Here is a 25,701-nt window from a genome sequence, read left to right as displayed (position 1 = left end):
GAATATTTAAAGAAGCAGCACTGTGAGACTGTCGGGGTCCTTCCAGAATTTCTGGCTAGTGCCAGCAGAGACACAAAGAACAGACAAATGGATCGGCATTGAACAAATAAGTAAAATGGATATTCAAGGCATATCTCAGCTGGCAGGTGTCTTCATTGTATAAGGAACAAGTCCAGAGATGAGGCAAAGTGGAAGATGGTGACCTCTCTTAATTAGTTCAGAAAGATTTTTTGGAGGAATTTAGACTTGAGGAGTTGTTGAGATGAAGGAAGAGGAAAGGCCTAGGAATAGGGTATAGCTTGGGAGGAGACTTAGAGGGGTGAAGAGGGATAAAGGAAGAGTTAGAGTGAGGTCATGGGAGGAGAGGGGAGGAGAGAAGGGGGGATAAGAAGGGAGGGGAGAGAAGAGAGATGGGGAGAGAAGAGAAGAGGGGAGGGCAGGGGAAGGAGGGGAAGGGAAGAGAGGAGAGGGGAGGAAAGAAGAAAGGAGGGGAGGGGAAGGGAGGGGAGAAGAGGATAAGAGAGGAGGGGAGAGGGGAGGAGAGGAGAGGATAAGAGAGGAGAGGAAAGGAGAGGAGAGAAGAGAGGAGAAAGGAGAGGAGGGGGAAAAGGAGGGGAGAAAGAGAGGAGAAAGGAGAGGAGGGGGAAAAGGAGGGGAGAAAGGAGAGGAGGTGGGGAAAGGAGGGGAGAAAAGAGGAGAGAAAAGGAAAGGAGGAGATGAGAGGATAAGAGAGGGAAGGAGAAGAGAGGGGAAGAGAGGAGAGGAGAGAGGAAAAGAGGAGAGGGGAGGGGAAGGGAGGAGAGGAATAGAGCAGTGCCATGTAATTTGGAGCTGAAGCAACCTTAGAGCTCATTTAGTCTGACACCCTCATTTTACAGATGAAGAAACTGAGAGTCAGGGAGGTTAAATAACTTTCCCAGCTTCTCCCAGATACTATGTGGCAGATCTAATACTCATAGCCAGGTTCTCTGCCTTCAGAATCCACTGCTACTTCCACTGCAGCATCCGGCCTCAAGCCAGGGCACTCTGCTGACCACCTTCAAGACAGAGGACCCTGGGTTTGATCCATAAGAAGCCATGAAAGGATAATGAAAGGGGGGCCAAGCAAAGCACATTGTGGGGACCACAGTAGCCTGCCCAGTCCATTGCTTCCCCAGGAGAACACAGATCATGACTAAGAGCAGAGTCTGATCCCATTCCTCCCACTACTGGATTAAAGCCCTGAGCAGTCTTAACCATTATCGTTTATACAGTTGTGCCGCTTAGTAATAATACTAATAATAACATCTGGCATGCGTGTAGTGCTTTAATGTTTTCAAAGCTCTTTAAATTCATCATCACAGTTGTTCTTCATAACAGTCCTGTGAGTATGGCAGATATTATCACCCCCAGAATGGAAAGAGCCCCAAGAGCAGTAAGCCAGACACCTGGATTCCAGTCCCCTTCTGCTCGTACATCACTGTGTGATCCCAGGCAAGCCATAAAACTGACCACTCTGGGTCTGAATTTCCTTGTCTGCAAAATGGCTCCATGGTCTCTCTCTTCCAACTCCAATAATCTAGGTGAGAAAACCAAGTCAGAGAGTCCAAATGACTCTCAGTCTTTAGCCTCTCCTCTGGCTCTGCCCTCTGTACCCCTAAACTCCATTCCAGATGCTTCATGTCCCCACAGCCACCCTCTCTCCTAACCCCATTCCTCCACCTCCTCTTCCCCGAAGAGGAGATTTCATCTAGGAAGGGTTTATTTACACAGGAAAAGAATAAATTCACAAACTGTGCAGGAGGTATGAAGAGAATCAGAGTGCTAACAGCATTATCTGTCCAGGGCCTAACTGGAGGGTTCTCAGGCTTCACAAATAGACCCAAGTCTGGCTGGTTTCCCCTTCCCTTATTACAAAGCCTCATTGTTTCTAACTCATTTTCATCTCTGATCCCTAGGGCCCTCCTCATGCTCCCTGCTCCCTCCTGGGATGCCATTTCCTTTCAGTAAGGATCTGATGCCTTGATTTCTCCCCCAGCATATTCTTTGCCTCTTCAGTCCATTGATAGCTTCAAAATTCACAGTCACCCCACCCTCAACCAACTCCAGCCAATTATGAAGACATAGTAATATCTGACTTTCCCTTGGCTACTCCTCCCACACAGAACCTTAGTCAGTCAACAAACATTTTTTTTTTGTTTTGGTGAGGCAATTGGGATTAAGTGACTTGCCCAGGGTCACACAGCTAGTGACTGTTATGTGTCTGAGGCCAGATTTGAACTCAGGTCCTCCTGACTCTAGGGCCAGTGCTCTAGGGGCCACCTAGCTGTCTCTCAACAAACATTTATTAAGCAATTACTATGTGGCATAAATACATGACTGCTTGCTGTCTACTTTACTAAGAGCCATGTATAGTGTAATGTACTGTAACAAAAATAAGCTTGTTGCCCCTTGGTTCTTTAATTAAAACAGAATTCAATTTAAAAAAAATTGCTATGTACCAGCCACTCTACCAAGTGTTTTAAAAACAAGAAAAAACAACAACAAAATGAAAAAAAATATCCCTGCCCTCAAGTAGCTTCCATTCTAATGGAGGAGATAACATATAAATAATTAGGTATATACAAGGTATACACAGAGGAGATAAGAGAGAATCTCAGAGGGGAAGGCATTAGCACCTGGGGGGATCAGGAAAAACTTCTTGTAGAAGGTGGGATATGAGCTAAGACTTCAAGGAAACCAGAGAAGGTGCAGAGGTGAGGAGAGAAAGCATTCCAACTATGGAAAAGAGCCAGGACTAAGGTGGGGAGGTGGGAGAGGGAATATGGTGTGCAAGAAATGGCAAGTAGTTTAGTGTAGGCTGGACTGTAAAGTGTGTGTAGGGAAGGAGAATATAAGATTAAAAAGGTTAAATAAAAAAAAAGAGGCCTGGTTGTAAAAAGTTTTAAACAGCTGACCAGTTTGTATTTGATCCTGGTTTGAGCAGGGAGATGACATGTGCTTTAGGGACATCACTTTGGCAGGTGAGAGGGCTATAGATCAGAGGGAGATATTGAACACAAGGAGACCAATTAGAAGACTATTTCAAGAGTCCAGGCAAAAGGTCATGAAGGTCTGAACTAGACGGGTGGCTATTTCAGTGTGGAAAAGGGGGGTGAATAAGAGATGAAGGGAAGGTAGAAATGACAAGATGTGACAACAAATTGAGTCTGTTGTGTGAATGAGAGTGAGAAAGGGAGCATAAGGCTGAGGCTCTGAGCCTAAGCGATTAGGAAGGTGGGAGTGCCCTTAACAGTAATAGCAAAGTTTGGAAAAGGTAAAGGTTTGATGGGAAAGACAATGAGTTTTGTTTTAGACACGTTGAGTTTGAGATACCTACTGGACATTCAGCTAGGTGGTACAGTGGATAGAACACCCACAAAGCCCTTTAACCAGTTGCAGGACTCTGGGTAAGTCACTTAATTTCGGTTTGCCTCAATTTCTTCATCTGTAAAATGGGGGTAATAATAGCAACTACCTCCTGGAGTTATTGTGAGGATCAAATGTAATAATAATTATAAAATGCTTAGTGCAGTGCTTGTCTAAAAGCCAATTAGTCACCCAGGATTATGGCTCAGGAGAGGGGCTAGGTTTGGGTGGGACTCATCTGCACGAAGATGACCATTTAACCCATGGGTGTTATCAAGATTGCCAAGTGAGACAGTATAGAATGAAAAGAGAAGAGGGCCCAGGACAGAGCTTTGGGTGGGTGGGGGGTTACCCACAGTTAGTGGGTAAAGCGTAGCATGGATGAAGAACAAGGAAGGGGGAGGGGTCAAACAGCCAGCAGATGAACCAGGAGGGAGCAGGGTCATGAAAATCTAGAGAGGAAAGAGAATCCAGGAAGAGAAGATGATCAGCAGTGCCATAGGATCATAGTTTTGAGCTGGAAGGGAGCTAAGAAGTCATCAAAGCTGACCTCTACATTACAAATGAGTGACTTGCCCAAGGTTACACAGATGTTAAGGGGTAGAGCTAGCATTTAAGCCTTGGTCATCTGATTCCAATCCCAGTGCCCTTTCCAATACCACGATGGCTCCCAGCAAGTAAATGACTGCTTCAGAAATGATAAACAATAACTATATTGAGATGTGTTCAGGGTCAGAGATATTTACTAGTTGGCTAATACTCCTCTAGATCAGAAATGATCCTGGTGTTGGGAAGTGATTGAGTGAAGAGAAGGGGAGAAAAGGAGTAAGGTGGGGTCCTTGGAGCAGGGGGACAGTGCAGTCTGGTGATTTGGGTCCCCAAATTTCTTTCACTTTATGCATGTCAGTGAACTCTGTTGAGATATCTTTCATCATACATGTCCCTTTGGGCATATACATGGTGCATATATAAATATAAACGTGTGTGAACTGTATGTGTGTGTATATATGTATATATACACATACACATACACATGCATGTGTCTACATATACATAGCTGTGTCTTGTGTGCCCCACTACACCACAAATTCTGTAGGGGCAGGAATCCTGTCTGGTGTGCCCACTACTGCCCCCTGCAAGTCACCCTAACATCCCAGCATGCAGATCACCAATGGGGAACTGACCGGTGATGAGCTAATGAGCCAAGCTCAGTCTGCTGGGGGAGCCAACATTTTGGAGACTATTTCCTTTCCCTGAGAGTGGTTGCAAAACAAAGGTTGGGAACCCAGTCAAACATCCACCCCTATCCCCATTCCCAACTTTCACAATCAAGGAAATAGTCATGTTCAATGTTTCTATTTTATGATCTCCTAAGTATGAGTGGACCCTTCACCCTGAACACACACTATTCTACATCCCCTGTAACACCCACTTGAGTTCAAAAGGACACACTGTTCCTTCACAGGGACAGTATAGCCAAAGTAAAAAGCTGACTGGGGTGGGGAAGACAACTGGGAAACAATTAAGCTGTTGCCCTGAGGGCTCGTTTGAGAAAGGGGCCAATCTGAAGGCATGGAGTCAAGGGAGAGAATGCAGTAACCTAAAGGAGAGATGACTGCACCACCCCCCCACCCCCCCACCCCCGTACTGGCTTAGACCAAAATCGTTACTACAAGAATGGAGAACAAAGGGAATACAAAGGAGTCTCAGAGAGTGGCTAACTTTTCTCTCCATCTTCTCTATGATCTCAGTTAGAAAAGAGACTTAAGTTGCAGCTGGAGAGATTTGGGTTAGACTACAGCAAGAACTTCCATGATCCTAGTAATTTCTAGACTAGATGACCAAGAAAAGTCCCTAAACCTCATTGTCATAAAGATTTAAAAACAGGAGGCAGCTCCACCTGTCCTGAGCTGAGTTATGTGTAGTTTTGTGAGGAAGCTGAGGAATGTATGAAATGTCCTCTGTCGGGTTCTACCACCATAAAGACTTTTGATAGTTTGGGATTTAATTCCTAGTTATCTATAAGGTGAAGAGGGAGACTGTAAAAGAGAGGAACGCTAAGACTGCAGGCCTGAGCTATCTGTGGCCCTGAAGTGCTGCGCCTCCCTCACTTCCATGCACTGTCCTGGGATTGCCCACCTCAGAGAAGTCCCTCCAGATCAATCTCAGTATCACAGAACCTCAAATCAGCAGAAACCTCAGGAGCCATCGAGTCCAAGACACACCTTCTTCCCCACTGGTGAGAATCGACTCTCCAGACTTTGCTGGAAGACCTCCAATATGGGGGCAGAGGAGAGACCCACCACCTTCAGAGGTGGCCCATGCCATCTTCTAACAGCTGCATTTCATTACTTTCAATCTCAAATTGCCTCTTCATAACTTCCACCCCCTACTCCTAGCTCTGTCCTCTGGGGCCACGCAGAGTAAGTGTAACCCCTCCTCCATGCACTTTCTATAAATACTTGAAGATAGCTATCGTGTCTTCTAAGACTTCTTTTCTCGAAGCTAAATATCCCTGATCCCTTCAATCAGCCCATGGCATGACCTCAAGACCGGTCATCATCCTAGTAATCATCTTCTAGAATAGATGCTCTCCAGTTTATCACTGCCCTTCATAAACATGGTGCCCAGAATTGAACAGAGTGCCTTAGCTGTGGTCTGACCACAAACAGGCACAGAAACCAAAAACCAGGAAGAAAAGAGACCTGAGTTTTCATATGGATTCTACCATTACCAATCACACAACCTTATGCATTCAGTCCATTCAGTCAGTCTCTCTGGGCCTTGGTTTCCTCATCAGTAAAATGAGTGGTTAGATTAAATGATTTCTCAAGTCCTTTCCATATCTAACACTCAGATTCTAAATTCTATGATGTCCTTTACCAACGCTGTGGTGGTAAATATTTAACACTCAGATTCTGTAATTCTATGATGCCCTTTACCGATGCTGTACTAGTAAACATTTAACACTCAGATTCTGTAATTCTGTGATGCCTTTTACCAACATAGTGCTGGTAAACATTTAACAACCAACTCTCTGAAATAAAAATGTATGTGTGACATACTTCTAATATACATTATTAACATTTTCTCCATCACCTTATTAAGTCTAGAGACAATCAACAAACCAATAAGCCAGTCCCCAATTTGTAGCATTTGCCAATTTCTCAGGTATAAATGCTCACCATGAAAATTTAACAGTTGGATAGGAGCTGACCCCAACACACCTGAGTCTTCCTCACAACTTTGTGTCACTCAAGGGAGAAGGAATCGTGGGAACATTTTTTACTAATTTAAGATCAGGTTCACAAAAATGAAATAAATTAATATGGCTTTACCTCACAACAACCTTACGAGGTATCATGGTCCTTATTTTATACAGATGAAGAAACTGAGACTTTGTCTTTGCCTCCTTCCTCCCCCTCCTTTTCAACAGTCAATCTCCAAAGCTGCCTCTTCCCTGCCGAATCACCAGCACTGCCCCTTCATCCTCTGATCCTCTTCCTTCTTCCTTATACTGTTGCTTTCCCTACTTCTACAGCTAGGAAAATAGGAATGAGATCCAGGCACTGGAGTTTTCTATTTCCTTATCGGCCCTCCCATGCTCACTCGTTTTTGTGATTAATACTTGGGATGATATTTGCAATGATGAGCAAATATTCAGTGTCTTGGGTTCTGAAGTCTTGTCCATGTATGAAAACACTCTTAGAGAGAGATAAGTTCCCACATGGAACCTGGTTCCTTGCTCTGGCCTTTTCTAGGGTCAGGCTTTAGGATGTGCCGGCCATCTGCTAAGCCCATTCAATAAACTTGACATTCTTTACCTGGAAATCTTGTTTCTTCCTACCCCCCCACCCCATCCACAAAGCATCATGAAACAGTGGGAAAGACAGAGTATTTGGAGTCAGAGGACCTGAGTTCAAATCCCAATTCTGCATCTGGTTCTCCTATCGGACCACCCCCTTAGTCTCCTTTGACAAATCCTCATCCAGATCACATGCTATAACTATAGATGTCCCACAGGATTCTGTCCTTGGCCCTCTTCTCTTCTCTCTCTATGATACTTCACTTGGTGATCTCATAAGCTCTCATGAATGTAATTACCATCTATGTACTGACAACTTTCAAATCTACCCACCCTACCCTAATCTCTCTTGCTGACCTCTAATCTCACACCTCCAACTGCTGAATGTACAGTAGACATTTTTGACTCAACACGTCCAAAACCAAATTCATTAACTTTTCCCCTAAACCCTCCCAACCTCCTACCATCCCTGTTACTGTAGAGGACAACACCATCCTCCCAGTCTCTCAGACTCAAAACCTAGGTGTCATCGTCATGCCTCACTGTCTCTCACCCCTCATATCCAATCTGTTGCCAAGGTCTGTTAATTTTACCTTTTCAGTGTCTCTCAAATACTCCACTTTCTCCCCTCTGACTCTGTCACCACGCTGGTGCAGGCCCTCATCACCTCACTGATAGACCATTGCAATAGGCTCCTGGCAGCTAGGTAGAGCAGCGGATAGAGTGACAGACCTGGGGTCAGAAAGACTCATCTTCCTCAGACACTTGCTAGCTATGTGAACCTGGGCAAGTCACTTAACCCTCAGTTTCCTCATCTGTAAAATGAAATGGAAATGGCAAGCTGCTCTAGTATCTTTGCCAAAAAAAACCCAAATGGGGCCACCAAGGGTTGGACACAACTGAACAACAACAGAATTGCCAGTGAGTCCTCCTGCCTCAAATCTCTCCCCACTCCAGTCCATCCCCCATTCAGCCACCAATGTGTGATTTTCCTAAAGGGCAGGTGTAACCATGTCACCGCCTTATTCAATGGCTCCCTATTGCCTCCAGGATCAAATACAGAATCCTTTGTTTGATGTTTCATAAATCTTATAATCTTACTCTCCACCGCATACTCTTCAATCTAGGGACACTGGCTTCCCTGCTGTTCCATAAACAAGACACCCCATCTCTTGGCTCCAGAAATTTTCTCTGACTATCCCCCTGGCCTGGAATGCTCTCCCTCTTCATCTCTGCCTGCTGATTTTCTTTAATCCCAACTAAAATCTCATCTTCTATAGGAAGCCTTTCCCAACCCCTCTTAATTCTAGTGACTTCCCTCTTAATTTTTTCCCTATTTATCCTGTACATAGCTTATTTGTGCACATCTGTTGGCACATCTGTTGGCTTGATGTCTTCCCTATTTGATTATGAGCTCTTTGAGGGCAGAGGCTGTCTTTTGCCTCTTTTTGTATCCTTAGCACATAGCAGGTGCTTAAAAAAATGTTTATTAACAGACAGACAGACAGACTATGGCCTATAGCTTTGGGCAAGTGACTGTCTCTGAGCTTCAGTTTCCTCATCTCTAAAACAAGGGTGTTGAAAACAACCTCTGCAGTCCCTTTCAGCTCCAGATCTTTGTGCTTAAGAGCCATGAGCCTGGCGCTTCATCCTGTGCTGCCTTAACACATAACAAGCAAAGAACTAAACCGGGCCCTCCCTCCTTGAGCTCATCTCTTGCCAAGTCCCAGCCAACCCCTTTTCTGTTCTACTCCCTCAGTTACAGCTACATTGCCTGCTTCAAATGTCTTTTGTCCAGGCTGCCCTCTCTATTGTCTGTTGTGCTTTTACATTGAAGGTAAAACAAGCTACCACCTCCTTCTGCCTGCCATATCCTATAGCTCTTCTCCATTTCATTGCAACTGAAGGCTATTTCCTCCAAGAAGTCTTCCTGATTTATTACTTGTTTGTTCTTCAAGCTATCAGCAACCTCTAACTCACCCTTGCCCTTCCCTTCTATGCTTCTGGAAGGTCCAACAGAAACCCACTCTTACAAAATAATCTTCTAACTAAATATTTAAGTTTCTGATAAAAAACCCTTAGAGTTCTTATGGTTGGCCTCAGAAGGCACAATAGGTGGGAATTCCAGAGACAGATTTCAGCTATATGTAAATAAAACCTTCCTAACCCTTGTACTAACTGGGATTGGGCTTCCTTGACTGAGAGGAGCTCCCCATCACTACAGAGATGTTCAGGTGGAGGCTGGAAGGTGTTGAAAGGATTCCTTTTCAGGTACATGTTGGACCAGATAACAACTGAGGTCTTTTTTTTTTTTTGGTGAGGCAATCAGGGTTAAGTGACTTGCCCAGGGTCACACAGCTAGTAAGTATCATGTGTCTAAGGTCAGATTTGACTCAGGTCCTCCTGACTCCAGGGCCAGTGCTCTATCCAGTGCACCACCTAGCTGCCCTTTGTTGTCTCTTTTAACTCTGTGATTCTGTGATATTATGGCTCAGATGATACAAAGGATCTCATATTTAGAACTGGAATGGGCTTTAGAAGTCATCTAAGTCCCAAATTTTGTAAATGAGTAAACTGAGGCCCAGAAAAGTTAAGTGATTTTCTCAGACTTCATGATATCAGAGGACAGAGTCTGAGGACCCGGAGCATAGGGCAGTGTCTGGTGCGTACTAGGCACATCATAAATGTTTACTGAATGACTAACAAGAAAAGAACAGACTTTACAACCACTGTTGGCAAAGCAATGAATCATCTCTTACCACCTCTACCTCTCCAACCCCAATTCTCTCTAGAGCCCTGGTATTCACTCATCTCAAAGCCATGGTGGGGGGAGGGAAGGGGAATTGAGATTCTCTTGGTGTGTTTCCTTAAATTCTGCCCTGCCTTGATTTTGGACATAGGATGCACACTTGCTGGCCTCTTGGTGCGCCTCATCTCATCTTGCACCACCTTTCCACACAGCCCCCAAAGTCCAGACTGGCTCACATCTGTGATCTGAACACAATCTGTGATGGGCTCAAGGTCCTGATTCTTCCTCACATTATAAAAATAGCTTGCATTCCTCCAGTGAGATCAGAAGGACGAGTATAATGATTCCCATTTTACTAATCAAGAAACGGAGACCTAGGAAAGTCAAGTGAATTGCTGAGGATCAAAGAGGCATCCAGCGCTTGATTAAAATTGAGAACTTTGGGCTCCAGAACCAGTGTTTTTTTGGATGCTGCTTCCCTGAAGACCCCCTAGATCTTAACACACACTGCTTCCCCATCTACTTTCCTTGCCTGGGCATTGGGTTCTCCACCATCCACCTGTTCTCACTTCCCACCTGTCTCACCTCTCACCTCTACCCAATTCAACTGACTCCTTGAGGTGGAGGAAGGAAGGGCACTGGACTGAACTACACCTGGGCTCTCTCTCCCTTACCAGCCCTCTCACCTTCCGTGTAGATGTCACTTTCCAGACAAGACACACCCAGTAAGAAAGCCTAGGTGCAGCAGTTACCCTGGGAATGAGAGTCTGAGGGCGCGTGGCAACAATCCCTAGAACTGACCCAAACCCCTTTCTGGCTTTTAGAGGAATCCTCTGCAGGGGTCTGGAGGGAGGGAGGCTAGCGGACGGGGAAAACCATCCTCCTGTTTATAAACCTCCCTCTCTCATCCTATTGCCCCTGGAGTCTCCCCAGCCTACCAGTACCCAGATCCCGTTTTTCACCGCCCCCTCTTTGCCCCCTAGACGCCCTCCCCCAATCCTGCCTCCTGCAGACAGACTCAGCCAAAATACGAGGCTGGGGGAGGCTGCGTTCCCTGCAGCTCCAGGGCATAGCTGCCTTCCAGGGCGGGCTTCTGTCTCTCGGCAGCTGAACGGTGAGAAAAAATGTTCCGATCCCTTATCGACCACCTCCCCGCTCCTACCCCGCCCCTCGGGCTCCCAGCTCATAGACACCTCCCCCTCCCCGGTCCAGAAATAGATTTCTCTCTTGCTAGCTTGCTCGCTCGCCCTCTCGCGCTCACTCTTACCTCCCTCCCTTTCGTCTTTTTTTTTTTTTAAATCCCCTCCCCTCTTCCTCAGCTCCGAGCCCTGAGCATCTCTCCCCGCGGCAGCAGAGGCAAGCAGAGGGAGGGCGCTGGCCCCGGGTGTGAGGGAGCCGGGGGCTGACAGCGCACGGAGCAGCAGCAGCTGGGAGAGCCAGACTCGGTCGCGGCCAGGCTTGAAAAGCCCAGTCCTCGCCGTGCGTCTGCCTGCTGCGGCAGCGAATTCGGAGTGGCTGAAGGGCTGGGCATCTCTTCCATCCATCTTTTTATTTATTTTTATTTTTGTTTCTCCCCACTCCACCCCTTTCTCTTCCCCCACCCTTTCTCGCTTTCTCCCGCCTTCTTTTCTTCTGTCTCTCTTTTTCCCCCGTTTTTTCTTTCCTCCCTTTCCTTCCTTCTCTTCCTCCTCCTCCACATTCCCCCTTGCTCGTCTCCGTTCCTCCTTTCCTTTTTCTTCTTTCCTCCTCCTCTCGCCTCTCCTCGGCACCCCTTGGTTCTCTCCCTCCCTCCACTCTCTTCTCCCCTCTTTCTCTTCTTATTCCTCCTCCTTCTACTCCTCCTCCTCTTCTCCCTTCGTGATTCCAGACGCCCGAATCTTCAATGCGTTCCTGGCGGGCAGGATGCTGGGCACCTCCCTCAAGAGCCTGCAACCCGATGTGGAACTGAGCGGTGGTGAGGGCTCCGAAGAGCTCAGGGGCTTCGGTAAGAAGGCGGGCGAGGGCAAGAGCATGATGCCCAAGCGGGCCAAACCTCCAGGAAGCGGGGTGGCCAAGGCCAGCACCGGGGAGCTAAAGGTCTTCAAGTCTGGCAGCGTGGACAGCCGGCCTCCTCCGCCGCCGGTTTCCAACCTCCGCAAGCAGAAGTCCCTCACCAACCTCTCCTTCCTGACCGACTCGGAGAAGAAGATGCAGCTCTACGAGCCCCAGTGGAGCGACGATATGGCCAAGACTCCTAAAGGCTTCAGCAAGGGGGGGCCCAAGGGTCGAGAGGCACCCCTCATGTCCAAGACACTCTCCAAATCGGAACATTCACTGTTTCAGGCCAAGATGACCTCTGGTGGGGTAGCCAAGCCCCCGCTGGCCCCGCTGGCCCCGGGCCTGGGCAAGCCCAGCCGAATCCCCCGGGGTCCCTACGCTGAGGTGAAGCCCCTCAGCAAGGCCCCTGAGGCGGGTGTCAGCGATGACAGTAAGTCCGATGACGAGCTTCTGTCCAGCAAGGCCAAGGGGCAGAAGGGGGCACCACCACCACCCGCTGGCAAGGGCCAGGAAGAGCGAGCCTTCCTCAAGGTAGATCCCGAGCTTGTAGTGACTGTGCTGGGGGACCTGGAGCAGCTGCTTTTCAGCCAAATGTTGGGTGAGTTCCTTGTCTCCCTCCTCTCCTAACCCCTACTGCCTTACTGTTCCCTGTGTTCAGTTGGGGAGTTGTATCTCGAAGTTTTGGGGAATGAGGGAGGCTGCCGCCCCCTACACTCCCCAGGAGTATCCCAGAATAGGTCTGGTCGTGGTGCTCCATCGGGGTGGTTATAAGGGGGCTGCTTCCTATATTCAGTGTTAAGGCCACTGGTGCCGGATGTGCAATGTGCACATTGACACCCCTCCCCATCTGTAGAATGGGACTGGAGCCTGACGCAGAGGTGCTCCGGCTTCCCTGAGAAGTGAGATTTGGGGATTACAGGAAGAGAGCAGTGAGAAGCCTAAGGGAAAGAGGAGTCTGGAGAGGTGAGACTGGGAGTGGCTGTGTTTTGGAAGGGGTGGGGGAGATTCCCCACTTCCTCCTGCCGGGTGTCTAGTGTAAGCTAGTATAATTTCCAAGGCACTAGGAGTTGGGCTTCTACTCCAAGTGATAAGCTCTGCTGATGTGGACTTAATTCTCCTCCTCCCATTCCTAGCCCTATTTTCTTTGAGGCTGGTGAAAGGGCTGAGATTTTCAATGGAGCTTTTTCCTCCTTTGCCGAGGAGTTTGGCCTTTAAAGAAAACAAGGAAGCAGGCAGAAGGAGGGAGTGTGGACACAGCCCCTGATGGTTTAGAACAATGCTTTCTTTGGCAAAGGAAGAAGAGAGATAGGCTCTATTGTTCTTGGAGCCCAAAGTGTCAATTTTTTAAAACCTAAAGCACTTTGCTTGGGGTGGGGGTGGGAGGAGGGGAGGGAGCTGATTCCTGCAGAATGGGACTCAGGGATGGAACTTGGGGGTCAGGAAAGTATGGCAACGCACCCCATACGGAGGAAGGGTGAGTGAGGCCTGGGCACAAGAGAGGATAGTGCAAGTAGGAGTAGCAAGGCAGATTCTTGGAGGTCCGGTCTTACTTCTATTGCAAAGAGACTTATCTTGGTACTGGGTGATGATTTCCCTAGGGTGGGGGGCTGGGGGGAAGAGAGGGGGTGTGCCCAACACTCCTGCGTAAAGGGGAAGGACTAAGCATGGGCTGCTATCTGAGTGACAGGGATGCAGCAAGAATAGGGAGGGGATTCTAGCTGAAGAAGGGGGGACTTGGATTCACCCCACCCCCTTGCAGATCCTCAAGGTAATCCACTTGACCTCTCAGTCAGGGAATCACCTGCCCAGAGGCAAGGGGAATGGATTCAGTGACTTCTAGCTATCTCCTCATGGGACTTTTGAACAAGAAGAGGGTACCTAAGAATAAGGGAAGGAGAGTATTACAGATGGACAAGAGCCAATCTGTTCCTTTTCCTGTGACCTTTCCACCTGCTGCTCACCATGCTCATATTAGAGAAAGACAAGGACTGATTGGATAATGGCCTGAGTCCTAATTATGGAGATTCAGAGAAGGCACTGAGCAGGGGTATCTGCAGAACAGTGGCAAGGGGGAGCGGTTTCCTGCCCTTTTAGGGATGGGGCTGGCACTTCTGCAGGTGCCAAGAGAAAGTAAGGGATGCAGCTATAGTAGGTATTGCTGAGAACTACTAGGTGATTGGGGAGATGAACTAGCCCTCCCCCACCCGCCATTGCTGGCTAATGTGATGACTCAACAGATCTGGCCTCAAATCTGTATTGTCCCCCCCAAAAAAAATTGGCCAGAAGGACAGGTCTCCAGGATATCCCCCATCCCACTGCCCGAACTGAAGCCCATTCAATTTTCATGATGGGGGAAGGCAACTGGTAATACCACTCAGAAATGGATTGAGCTTGGGAAGGTGCCTAGAAATAAGAGGGAGGAAGAGGAGATGCACACCTGTATGCCTGTAGAGCACTTTTAGGTTATCAGAGCACTTCTACATACATCATCTCATGTATTTCTCACAATAGCCCTGTGAGGTACACAGGGTAGGAATATATTCTTTGTTCTCCTTTTTCAAAACTGAGAGCTAGGGGTTAAGTGATGCCCAAGATCACTCAACAAAGCCAAGAAAGCCCAGATCTGCCTCCTGCTCTAGCATTCTTTCCAGACCAGATTTTGGAAGGCAGGAGAAGGGAAACTACAAAGACAAAGGTGATTAGGGCAAGGAAGCCTAGATTTGCCCAAGCAACAGCCATCTTCCCTGCACCCCCCAGGGCAGGGGGGTTGCTGAATTTGTTCAGAGGGAAGTGCCCCTGGCCAGGAGCAGAACTCTGGTTCATCCTAACTTTGTCCTAGGCTGTCCTGTGCATTTACTAGAGGGCAATACTGATTTTCCCATTTGCTAGTACCCACCCACTCCCAAGTTACTTTAAATATATTTTATACTTATTTAGCTGTGTTCATGTTATTTTCTCCTATGTAAGTTCCTTGAGCTTAGGGAGTATATCATCCTTATCTTTGGATGGATAGCACCTAGCACATAGTAAAGAATGAATGAATGAATGAATGAATGAGTTAATGAATTAATTAATAAATGAATGAGTGAAGAGGAGAAAAGTGATCATTTATTGTTCCCAATCAGAATAAGGGAATATTCTGTTAGCAAAGTAAGGAGTAACTGCAGGATAGTGCCAGACTCTGAAGCTGAGATAGAGGAAGGAGTTTCTGGGTATGAGAAGCCAGTGTCCCCAAAGCAATGCTTCATGTCCTCCATTGTAGGAGGAAGAAAAGGAGAGAGTGAAGGGTACAATTTAGGGGTCAGCCTGTGTCCCATAAAGGTACTGCAAATGTCTAAGATTGAAAAGCATACTGAGACTAGGGTGAGAAGTTTGGGGTCCAGAATTCCAGCGCTTATGAAGTTGGTTATTATTTCCCTCATCCTGAAAAGCCAAGGTTGAGTTCTCAGGCCAAGAACCTGACAGCAGCCAAGTAATAAGGTCTGGACTGGGTTACTAGGACAGCAGGCACCAAGTGAGAGGCTTTCTGGAATGAAAGGGAAAAGTGGGGCTGAAATCTGATCACTCTCTTCCCAGGAATCAGCTGGGGCCCAGATGCATAAAGGATTGCTCCCTCAGTCACCTTGAAATCAGCCAAATTGTTAGCAATCCAGCACTGGGAAAAATCCTGGGAAATTTGAAGTTGGGAAATGGAGTGAGGGGATGCAGAAACTACCCCACTCCAACTGGATTTTGGATTCATGAAATTTCATGGGGCAGTTTGGCTCCAGGGAAGAGATGGGGGCACTGAGGCCTTGCCTGACAAGGCCAAAGACAGAATCCCCTGTGCCAACATACTGTGTGACTTAGCTTAGTTATCTGCAAATTAGGAAAAGCCCCTCCCATCTCTCTCTCTCTCTCTCTCTCTCTCTCTCTCTCTCTCTCTCTCTCTCTCTCTCTCTCTCTCTCTCTCTCTCTCTCTTTCTCTCCCTTTCCCTTTCTCCCTCATAGGGTAGAAACAAAGGCCTGAAAAATACCCCAAACTCTCTGGAAAAGAAATATATTGGCTATTAATAAATGATGGTTAAATATTAATGCTGTTGATAGTATGACTCATAATATTTTTCTTACCTTAATGTTTAGGGCCAAAGCAAGTTCAATTCCTTATGCTTCACTAAACATTCTACCTTCAGGCAAACTCAGAAAATGGGAAAACTGAGGGTGACTCAAGTTCAGCGTGTAGACATGCAGGAACTTGTACATCCAGACCCATTCCCTCACAAGGACCTTATGGGCTTAGGGTTGCCATGGCAACATCTTTATGGTCAGGAGTCCAGGTCAAAATCCAGTAAACAAGAATGGCCATGTCTCTCTAGGTTTGAAGATCATTTTCTAAGCTCTTTGAAAAGTCATCTTCATTTTGCATACCAGGAAAAATTTGCTTTGAGATGTTCTGGGTCGATGAAAGGAGAGACAACTTCAGAAAGGTTAATTTTTGCTTTTCTAAGCTTGAAAACAGGGATTAGGGTTTTTTTGTTTGTTTTTTAAATAGGGTGGGTTTTTTTGTGGAGAGAGGGATTGTTTTTGTCTTGTTTTGTCTTTCTTTGTATCTCCAGTGCTTATCGAAGTACTTGGCACATAGTAGGTGCTTAATAAATGGTTATTGATAACTTTTATCCAATCAGCAGTGTGGCCTAATGGATAGAGAGCTGGCCTTAGATTTAGGATGCCATGGGCTCAAGTGCTACTTCAGATGCGCATAGTATGTGACCCTGAGCAAGTCACTTACCACCTCAATGTTCTAGGCAAGTCTTGTGACACACAAGTAGTAGGAAGGGGCAAAGCCAGGATTTGATACCAGGTCTTCCTAATTCCAAATACAGCATTCTTTCCACTGGGCCACTCTGCCTTGCCTGTCAGCCCTAGGAAGAAAATGAGGCAAAGAAAATAAGTAATTTGTATACCCTGATTTGGCAGATGATAACCCTCAGACCCAGAAGTCCTAGATGAACTGAGTTCTACCTCTGTAATTCTTGTAAGTGAGGCCACCTTTGATTTGTCTGGTGTACCACGTGGAGCCTTGGAGAAGAATTGCTGAAACTAACTGTCCCTAGGCTTGCTGTGTGACCTTGAACAAATCTCTGTTTCTCTGGGACACTATAGCTAATGGATGAGGTGTGGAGAGGTATGATGGTAGCATAGTAATAATAACTTCCATTGTGATAGCCCTTTAAGGTTTACAAAGCGCTAAGTACTTGTAAGCTACTGAAAAGAATCATTTTTTTTTAAAGAAAATTGACACTATTTAGGCTCCTACCTTGGGGTTAATGCTGAGGGATATGTTTCTCATGATCCTTTTATTAGCTGTCTATAGCTTATGTCCTCTCAAAAGCTCTGCATTTATATAGCTCAGGATGACAGTGGGCAGGATGTCCTTTATCTGATTCATCTCTTTGGTCAACATCGTGCCTAGAGAAGCTGTAGGGAGAGATTGGCCTACCTCCAGGCTAGTCTAGTTCTCCTGCTATGGTTTATATATTATTTGGAGAGAAATTCATAAGATCATAGGATTTAGAATTGGAAGGGAAACAGGCCCAGAGAAGCTAAGTGACCTGCCCATGATCACACAGGTAATAAGTAACAGAGCCCAGATTAGATCCCAAGTCTTCTGATTCTAAACCCAGTATTCTTTCCACTATACCATGAGTATCTGAGCATTGGACTTTGCATGTATGTGTATATGGTAGGTACTCAATGACTGTTTTTTGAATGAATGAATAAACAGGCCCTTACACTATCCCTTCTGCCAGGAGAAGGTGGAGGTGAACTTCTGTGCTTCACAAAGTTTTGTGTAGATGAGGGAAGGGTATTGAGGAAGGTGGTACAGTGGAAGAGAGTAGAGAGAAGTAGAGCATTTCCTCTGCAGTAACAGGCCCTGGGAAATGCCCTTCATGAGTCCTTGATATTATAGCACCAGCCCAATTTTTAAACTCTGGGTCCAAAAACTAGGCAAAAGAGGTGATTGAATTGAGCTGCTAAGCATTATATCCAGGGTCCACCTGACCACTTTCTCCAGGTTAGAGGTAGGGCCGTGGTTACCAGTCTTGAAGAAGTGACTCTCCATCCTCCCTGGTGCTTCATCCCCGAGTAGGGAAGGGCAACAGGGACAGACTTGCCCCCCCCCATATTTGCTATTTTGGGCCCCAGCAGCATGGATCTGGGCTCCATGCCAGCCTGGCATTCAAAGAAACAGAGACCTCCTGCAGTAAATCCCCCTACCACAACCACTCCTTTCCAGCTCACGTGGAAATCTTAATGTGCCAGATACTTTTATTTCTTTCCCCAATGCCTCAAACACAAATTGACCCTCCCACACACATACACCCATTCTACTGGCCTCAGGATATAATGATTTCTTGAGGTGGGGGGGGAAGTGAAAGGAATAGAATCAGGCAGAAAATAGTCTAAATCTTTTCTAATCTGGGCATGGCCCTGAGGGTCGGGGTTGCCACTTTGACCAGCCTCCCTGATTCCTTTACCACTGCAGCATACTGCAGTACTTTCCCAGCTGTAGCTGAGGAGGGAGAGGCATTTACTTACACACACACACACACACACACACACACACCCTCTTGCTTGTCCTCGGAATTTCCTAGAATCCTATTCACCCCGGCCATCTCCTGTACAAAAATCCTACCCCCCGCCCCCCCCCACCCCACCCCAGTCCCACCATCCCTAACAAATGACTCCCCATTCCACTGGAGGACAGCTTTAATTGTTAGAAAGTTCTTCCTTATATTGTGTTAAAATTTGTTTCATTGCAATTCCCACACACTAGCTCTAGTTCTGCTCCCTCCAGCCACAGAAAACACAGATGACAATCCTTAAAACATCAAGAGAACTATTATTAGCAGGAAGGAACCTTAGAGATGACCTAGTCCATCCTCCCCCCCATTTTATAGATGTTAATTGAGAGTCAGAAAGATTAAATGATTTGCCAAATGTCCCATAGGTGATAGATAGCAGGTTTGGTATTGGGACCCATGCCCTCTCTTTTTCCCCTGCACCTCAGTGCTTCTCTTCTCAGGACCCCATTATTCCTCCTTTGGAAAGAAGCCGGTCAGTTGCCCACCTGCAGATCTTGATCCATCCTAGAAAACCTAGCAACAGTCCTAAGAAAAGTAATGACAGCTCCTTATTCCTAGTAACCCTGGTAAAAAAAGGGCCATCCACCTTCTGGACTTCTGTCTGTCCCAGCTTGTCACCAAAGCGGCTCATCTCCAACCAACACAAGAGCAGTGCAGTGCCTGCCAGGGACACCCAGACCAGCCCAAGTGAGCCTCCTTCCTACCTCCCTCCCAGTCCTGTCCCTCTGTTTCCAGACCATGAATGAGCTCGAGAGAGAGAAAGGAACTGAGGGAGGGAAGGAGCAAGGGAAGGGGAAATAGATGCCACATGTTTCTCATTTGCTCTGGCTGACCTCCCCCACCATCACCACCAACACCCTGTTTGGATTACCCAGGCGTGTTTGATGTCCTGAGTCTATAGGCTTCCCTCTCCTGCACAGGAAGGACCAGGGGGGCAGGGACAGGCCTTGTGGGCTGGCTAAGGTTGGAGCCCCCAGCTGGAGTATGAGGCTGACCCTAGAAACTGGAACCAGCCCCACCCCCACCTCCCCAGCACAGCTGCTTCTGGGGCTGGGGCCTCCTGCCAAAAGAGAGAAGACCAGGGACCCCTAAGTTCCCTTTTAGCTCATTCACCCAAGCAGGACCTGAACTTCACTGTGGAACCGCAGGAGTGGAGGTTCATGCTGGGAAAATGCCTACAGCAATGTTTGTATCTCCCTGCTGCGGGCCTAGTTTCTACCAACATAGATGAGTCAAGGGCAGGGCTATATGCTGCTGCCATTATAGAAATGATCTCTATGTACCAATGGACTGTGGGAGGTGTGGGGAGGTGTGGGGAGAGAGAAGTATTTAAGTTGGCTAAGGAGAAAGGAGAAGCAATGTTAGTCCTGGAGCTGGAGACTTTAAAATGTGCCTAGATGACTTCTTGGAAAGCAGTTTACAAGGGGTAGCAGCATGATGCAAAGGAACAAGCCTTGGCTGTGAATTCAGGGGTCCTGGGTTTGAATTCTAGTATGACCTTAGGCAAGTCATTAACCTCATTGGGTCTCAGTTTCCTCATCTGAAAAATGAAGGAGTTGGGCTAGATGGCCTCTAAGGGCCCTTTAGTCCAAGATCTATGATACCATAGCCATCTAGTCCAACCCCCTTATTTTTCAGATGAGGAAACTGAGGCTCAAAAGATGAAATGACTTGCCCAGGAAGAGCATCCTGGTCTTTTGGGAGCGTGGGGAATACAGGTAGAAAACTGTAGGAAATTGTGGGTAGAACTAATGGGAGAGGGATGCGAACAGAGAGCTGTCCAGGCTCTGGAATAGCCAGGTGGGCTCATAGGATGTCATTCCTACTCTCCGGCCTATTCTGCTGCAGGCTCAGCCCTGGCTCCAGTGAGCCCCAGGCCTCTGGGGCTAGGCCCACTGGTGCACAGCTAGTTTGACATCCAACTTTTCCTACAGCCAAACCTCAGGGAAGCTGCCAGGGGATGCCACAACTCCAGCTTGGTTCTTGTCACCCTGGAATCTGTTTTAAATATCTCAATGATCCATTTCAGGGCCACTGGAGTTGCAGGGCTCTTGGCAGCATTTTCTGATGGTTATGGGGGAGGGGAAGAACTCACTGCTCCTCACAGTTCTAGCCTCCAAAGAGCTGGAGGTAGTAGGGTCATGTAGAAAACACAGGGACTTCCTTAGATGGCACTCCCATGGCATGATAATCTAGCCAAAGCTTCTTGTCATTGCTATAAGAACCAAGTATTGTGGTGGCTCCGGGTCATCTGTGTCTAGGGCAAGGCAAGGTGGTATGGGAATGTCATGGAAGTGAAGCATCCTGGGTAGATTATGCAAAGAATTAGCCGTGTGACAGGTGGAGGTGGCTGAAAGGTGAATGCCAAAAGGCCAATGTGGTTCTTCGGTGTGTACACAAAGGCTGTATCTGACTGCTTTGATGGATATGAGCTCATGTGCATCTTGCACATATGCTTTTGTGTATGCATGGGTTTGCCTTTGGTTTGCATGCCTGTGGTTTGCATGTATGTGTCTGGGTCTTTTCATGTTGGAGTACATGTGTTTGTGTTTATGAGGACAGAGCTGGACAGATTTAGGAATCTGATATAATAGTAGCTCAAATAAGCTATGAAATAATAATAGCATTTTTATGAAGCTTTGTGGTTTTCAAAGCGCATTACCATCACCTCTTGTGATGTTCATAACAACCTGGTGAAGTAAGTGTTTTGAGAGTCATTGTTCCCATTTTACAGATGAGGAAATTAAGGCTCAGAGAGCTAAAGGGGCCACATGCACAAAAGCTAGTAAGTAACAGAGCTGAGATGGGCTAAGTTCCCCAACACTGCAACCCACACAGATTTTCTGGAGATTCTGTTTGCTATGGAGCCATTCCTAGAAAAATGCAGTATTTATCAGTTATGTTATTACCCAGGCCCCTGGGCTGTTGGCCTCCTTTGCCCTCTGGGGAAGTCCATCCCTAAAGAGCAACATCATGGAATAAAAGAAAGAAATCTGGGCTGTGAATCAAAAACCCCTCTCACTAGACAGACATGGAAATAGACAAATAACAAGATTTTGTCCAGACTAGCCCTCTGCCTTGATCACACTCTGTCTTGTGTCATTCAAGAATTAAATTCAGTCAATATTCGTTAAGCCCTTACTATGGGCAGGCAAGGTGCTAGGCCCTGGGAATATAAAGACAAAAATGAAATAGCCCTCATGGAGCTTACCATCTAGAAAGATGATAGGACACATACACAAAGAGTGACGATACATTTAAATGCATGATAACCAGCGCCTAGCACAGAAGCACCTGGTTTTGTTCACGTAATTGAATTAAGATTGGAATTGAAACTAATCCAGAGGCACAATTGTCTGTAGAATCTCCGAGGCCAGAGGGAAAAGTTCTACAAGCAGGCCATGTATCTGGAAGGGGATGCACAATAAAAGGTGGGCTGATCCTTGCTATTGATTCTGCAATTAGTGAAGTTGGGGGTGGGGGGGAAGGTCTCTCGGAAATCAAAATGAAAGCCGTTGCCAGTCCCGAAAGCCTTTGACAGCAGCACAAATGGCAATGTGCTTGGCACCACACAGAGATAATTGCCCAGGCCTCATCACTTCTCTTGTAGCTCTCACTGTCTATGAGAGACACACAGGCACAGGCAACAGGGGACAGACCTAGAGAAAACAGGAGAGAAACATTCAACTGTGATGGGGGTGAATGTAAAAGATCCAAAAGTCTAAGAAGACCCAGGGCCAAAGGCCTTGGAGAATAGCCAAGGATACCCATCTAAATCAGAGTGAGGGGGCAGCTAGGTGGTGAAGTGGATAGAGCACCAGCCCTGGATTCAGGAGGACCTGAGTTCAAATGTGGCCTCAGACACATAACACTTACTAGCTGTGTGACCCTGGGCAAGTCACTTAACCCCATTGCCTAGCCAAATAAACAAACAAATAAATAAACAAACAAACAAACAAACAAATCAGAGTGAGGGGAAGCTGCTGCCTCTGGTCTGACAAATCCAGAAAGGACGAGTATGAGGGACAGTGGCATAGTAGATTGAGGACCAGAGCTGAAATCAGAAACCCAGGCTTAAATTCTGCCTCTATTTTTTTTTTCCTTAGCTCTGTGATCATGGGCAAGTCACTTCCCCACTATGAGTTTCGTTATCTGTAAAAGAGAAAGTTAGAGGTATGCAACTAGGTGACCTAATGGTTGAGAACAATGGACTTAGAGTCACAAAGATCTGAGTTCAAATCTTAGCTCAGACATTTATTAGCTATGTGATAGTGGGAAAATCACTTAATGTTTTTTTCTTTCTTTTTAATGTATTATTTCTTTATTTTTAACATTCTTTTCTTTTTAAACTCTGAGTTCCAGACTCTCTTCCTCCCTCCCAATCCTCCCACACACACACTGAGAAGATAAACAATATGATATCACTTAATATTTCTCAGCCTTAGTTTCTTCATCTGTCAAAATGGGGATAATACTGCCTCTCTTCTAACATTGTAAGGATCAAATAATGATTGTAAAGTGTTTTGCAAACTTTCAAGCTCTATAGAAACGCGAGTTGTTATTAAACGGTCACTAAAGGCCCCTTAAAGCTTGGATTTGGAGCAGTCTTTAAAGTAAGCAAGAAAAATGTTTTGGCATCTGGCAGAAAGAAAGGAAGAGGGCATTGCAGGCATTTAGCTCTGGTCAAGGGAAGGCTAAGAAGCAGGTGTGGGCAGACTGAGAGGGTGTAGACCAGGTTCTCTTATGAGGAACAAAGGGGAAAGAGTGTGGCATGAGGACCCAAGGGAAATGAGAGTGTCCAAAATACCCGCAGTGCCTAGAACCAGTCCTTTGATATTCCCTGAGGCTGCTTTCGTTGTCATGAAGTCTGAGTGTTACCACAGGGCTCCAATAGCCAAAGTCTCATGACAAGCCACAGAGCTGAGAACTGAACCCAGGTATCCTGACTGTCCAGGGTTCTTTCCATTACATCCTGCTGCCTCTGGGTGTCGCCACGGAGTCTGGGTGTTATCTTGGGGTGCTGCTGTTCAGGAGGGTTCCCATGCATTCTTGTCTTTCCTTTTTCCAGTATGAGCCTGTGATCCTTTCGGACCAGACGTATCAGGGGAAGATGACAGCAACCTTGTATTTGCATATACTTTATATATACTTTATACTTTGTATAAAGTTATGGAATCATAGGTCTAGAGCTGAAAGCGACTGTAGAAGCCATCATGGTCTCCTCCTATAGACTATAAGCCCATTGAGGGTAAGGACTGTTTCATTGTTGTCTCTGTGTATTCAGTGCCTACTGCGGGGCCTAGAACAGAATAGGTGCTTAATAAATGCTTGGTGATTGATCTGTTCATGCAGTGTCTATTTATAAGTACTCAAGTTTGGCAGCACAGGAAGCTATACCATGGGGCCTCTAGATCTGTCTGGATCCTGGGTGCTGGTACCAACAACTGTTGTTGTTCAGTTAGGTCCAATTCTGTGTGACCCCATGGACTTCCTGTCCGTGGCATTTTCTTGGCAAAGACATTGAAGTGGTTTGCTATTTCCTTCTCCAGTGTGTCCCCATTCTACAGATGAGGAACTGAGGCAAATAGCTTAGACTTGACCCCTACTCTAGAGGCCCTCTTGTTAAAAAGGGAGCCAGGCTACCCCTATTCCAGTACACCTTATGGCAGGACCTGTATTGGCTCTTCAAGCTCTCCACCAGTTCCCCTGCCTTCTGTTGTGCCCTTCACACCCTCAGCTTTAGTCAGTAACCTTCTAGGGTGGGGCACACCAGGCTGAGGGATGATAAGAGGCCTGTTGTATCAGGCAGCTGGGAAACCATCTGGGTACAAGGAAAGGACCAATAAATCCTGGCTCCTTCCCTCCTCTCTCACAGTGAAACAGGTGGGAAAGATCTGTCCTAGAAAGGGCATTGCCTACCAGTCTAGAGGGGCTGGGAAGAGGAAGCTTGTGCCTCCTTCATCGAAGCCAGCATCAGAGGGAATTTACCACAGCAGATCAGGGGCCCAACCTGTGAGGGAAGAGCCAAGCACAAGGTATGAGGCTGGCTGGCACTGTGCAGGGAATGGATTGCTTCTCATCTACCCAAAGAGGGATTCCAAAGCCAGGGAAAAGTCACTTAACCACTCAGTGCCCCAATCAATCTGCAGGGGGAAATGTGGTTTCCTTCTGCACTTGCCTCTTCTAAACCTGTAAGTACAATTCTAGACCTAATGAGGCTGCAGCCTTGAGTTTCAAAGGTCATTTATTATTGCCATTGTTGATTTCACCTCTCTGACCTGAACACCAACTGTGTGTAGGGTCTTGGGCTGGAAGAGAGAATGGGATATGAAAGAAGCATAAATCATTCAAGAAGCCTTTACTAAGCACCTAATATCACTCAATAAATATTTATTAGCACTTAATATATGCTAAGCATTGTACTAAATGCTGGGGATACAAAAAGAGGCAAAAGACGGTCCCTGCCCTCAAGGAGCTTATGATCTAATGTGGGAAAAAATACATGCCAGGTACTGGCAAGAACAAAGGAAATAGTGCTTGCCCTCTGGAAGCTTTCAATCTATTGGGGAAGACGGCATATACTCTTATAAGGAAATATGGACTGGACCTATGATTTCATTGGTTTAGGAATTCCAGGTGACAACACTCCCACTACCATTGCATATCAGCACCTTTACAAGTTATAGTCTTAGAGAGCTGCCAGGTGACTAAGAGATTAAGCGATGTGTCCATCAAGCCTGGAAAGGTAGATCAGACCCAGATTGTGAAGGGCTTTAAATGCCAAGTGAAGGAGTTCAGGTTTTATCTTAGAGGTAATAGGGACCCCCTGCAAGTGTTTGAGCAGGTGAGGGACATGGTCAGACCATTGCTTTAAAAGTATCACTTTGGCAGCAGGGAGACCAATTAAAAGCTTATTGCAGTGTTCCAGCTAGGAAGTGATGAGGACCTGGGAGGCCAGAGTGTTTGAGGAAATGCCATGTATATTGAAGCCTCCTACTATAATGGCAGGAATTGGAAGGGAGAGACTGTGAGCCAGAAACTGAATTCCTAGAGAGAGAGAATGACCTGAGGACCATAGATATCTGCTGGGGAGATTA

The 25,701-nt window shown here is 46.6% G+C and overlaps 1 protein-coding gene across 5 annotated transcripts in view; it reads left to right on the top strand.

The window, feature by feature from the left end:
- Positions 1–25,701, top strand: part of NAV1 (neuron navigator 1) — a 352,950-nt gene that overhangs the window by 151,792 nt on the left and 175,457 nt on the right. For 4 of the 5 annotated variants that reach the window (XM_078156430.1, XM_078156429.1, XM_078156428.1 and 1 more), the window contains exon 4: positions 11,809–12,576. The exons of the other annotated variant lie outside the window; for it this stretch is intronic. In XM_078156430.1, coding sequence (XP_078012556.1) covers positions 11,809–12,576 — 768 coding nt within the window. The remainder of the gene's footprint in view (positions 1–11,808; positions 12,577–25,701) is intronic. 5 annotated transcript variants of the gene reach the window in all.

The sequence above is a fragment of the Phascolarctos cinereus genome, unplaced genomic scaffold, assembly GCF_003287225.1.
Source record: "Phascolarctos cinereus isolate Bilbo 61053 unplaced genomic scaffold, phaCin_HiC Scaffold_5;HRSCAF=322, whole genome shotgun sequence".
NCBI lineage: Eukaryota > Metazoa > Chordata > Mammalia > Diprotodontia > Phascolarctidae > Phascolarctos > Phascolarctos cinereus.
The sequence above is the reverse complement of the archived record's forward strand: the minus strand, read 5'-3'. Positions and strand labels throughout refer to the sequence as shown.